This window comes from Pistacia vera, unplaced genomic scaffold (assembly GCF_008641045.1).
Source record: "Pistacia vera cultivar Batoury unplaced genomic scaffold, PisVer_v2 Contig364, whole genome shotgun sequence".
Taxonomy (NCBI): domain Eukaryota; kingdom Viridiplantae; phylum Streptophyta; class Magnoliopsida; order Sapindales; family Anacardiaceae; genus Pistacia; species Pistacia vera.
Window position 1 is genome coordinate 63332 of NW_022196184.1, and position 1600 is coordinate 64931.

General features: G+C 33.6%; 1 protein-coding gene across 1 annotated transcript; it reads left to right on the plus strand.

The window, feature by feature from the left end:
• The first annotated feature begins 204 nt into the window (after window positions 1–204).
• Window positions 205–1297, plus strand: LOC116140142 (zinc finger MYM-type protein 1-like). Its single transcript, XM_031425765.1, has 2 exons — window positions 205–601; window positions 837–1297. Exons 1-2 carry the CDS (start codon window positions 205–207, stop codon window positions 1295–1297), a joined length of 858 nt encoding a protein of 285 aa, XP_031281625.1.
• The last annotated feature ends 303 nt before the right edge of the window (window positions 1298–1600 follow it).

Below are 1600 nucleotides of genomic sequence, written 5' to 3' on the forward strand. Positions count from 1 at the left end.
TATAAATGAGTCTAAAAGGAATTTCAAACCAACAAAATATCATATTCTTATTGTCTTTCCATTACTATATATGTAAATCACTATAGGTTACTATGTATGTCTTATTGTCTTTCCATTACTATATATGTAAAATACTATGGGTTATTATTCTTGTATAATTTTTTATTGTTTTATTTATTTAAAACTTCTTATTAGATATGCAATATGGATAAATTTCTCAAAAGAAAATCAACAATAGACCAATCATCCTCATCAGTCCAAGAAAATAAAGTCAATGATAAAGAAAATGATCCATTAAAGGAAAGTCATATTCAATTAGAAGCCATCTTGAAAGATCTTCTGTTTGATCCAACTCTACGGCCTAAAATCAATCATTATCATCCTAATTATAGGGATGCAATTCAAAGATTTTACTTGCAAAAGAGTTGTTGCCAACCTCGAAATCATGCATTTCCATTGACAAAATTTGGAAAAGGATATCGTCAATTTAATCCTGCTTGGTTCGGTGTGTATGGCGATTGGCTTGAGCATAGTGTGACCAAAGATGCTGCATTCTACTTATATTGTTATCTTTTTAGACTTGCCATTATAAGCCAAGCTGGTAGTGACACTTTCGTCAGTGGGATTTCGTAATTGGAAGAAACCAGAATGCTTTCAAATTCATGTTGGCCAACCAAATAGTGCTCATAACCAAGCACGACAAAGTTGTATGAATTTAATGAATCAAAAGCAACATATCAAAGTGGTTCTCTCTAAGCAATCAGATCAAGTTCGGATTGAATACCGAACTCGCTTGATTGCATTTATTGTTTGCATTAGATTTCTTTTGTGTTAAGGGTTGTCATTTCGTGGTCATGATGAAACTAAAGACTTAAAGAACCAAGGTAAATTTCTCGGACTTCTTTATTTTCTAGCTAAGCATAGTGAACATTTTAAGAGTGTTGTTTTGAAGAATGCACTTGGGAATCTTAAATTCATAGCACCAGTGATTCAAAAAGATATTGTGAATATAGTGCCAAATGAAACCATAAAGGCTATCATTATTGATCTTGGAGATGACATCTTTTCAGTTTTGATTGATGAGTCTCCTGATGGGTCAATCAAAGAACAAATGACTATTGCCATACGTTATGTAGATAAAAAGGGTCATGTGCTTGAGCAGTTTCTTGGCATTGTACATGTTAGTGACATAACTGCAATATCAATTAATATGGCTCTTGAGTCATTATTTTGTAAGCATGGGTTGAGTTTGTCAAGATTACGTGGACAACGTCATTACAGGGCAAGTAATATGTAGGGAGAATTTAATGGTCTGAAAAGTTTGATTATGAGGGAGAATGAATATGCTTACTATGTTCACTGTTTTTCTCACCAACTTCAACTGATAGTACTAGGCGTTGCAAAAAATCACATCTCTGTTGCTTTGTTTTTCAGCTTGGTTACTAATTTGATAAATGTTGTTGGAGGTTCATACAAGCATTGAGACATGCTTCGGGAGAGCCAAGTTAATAAACTTGTTGAAGCACTAGAAATTGGTGAAGTTAGCAAGGGGTGAGGTTTGAATCAAGAGACAAGTTTAAAACGAGCTGGTGATACATGT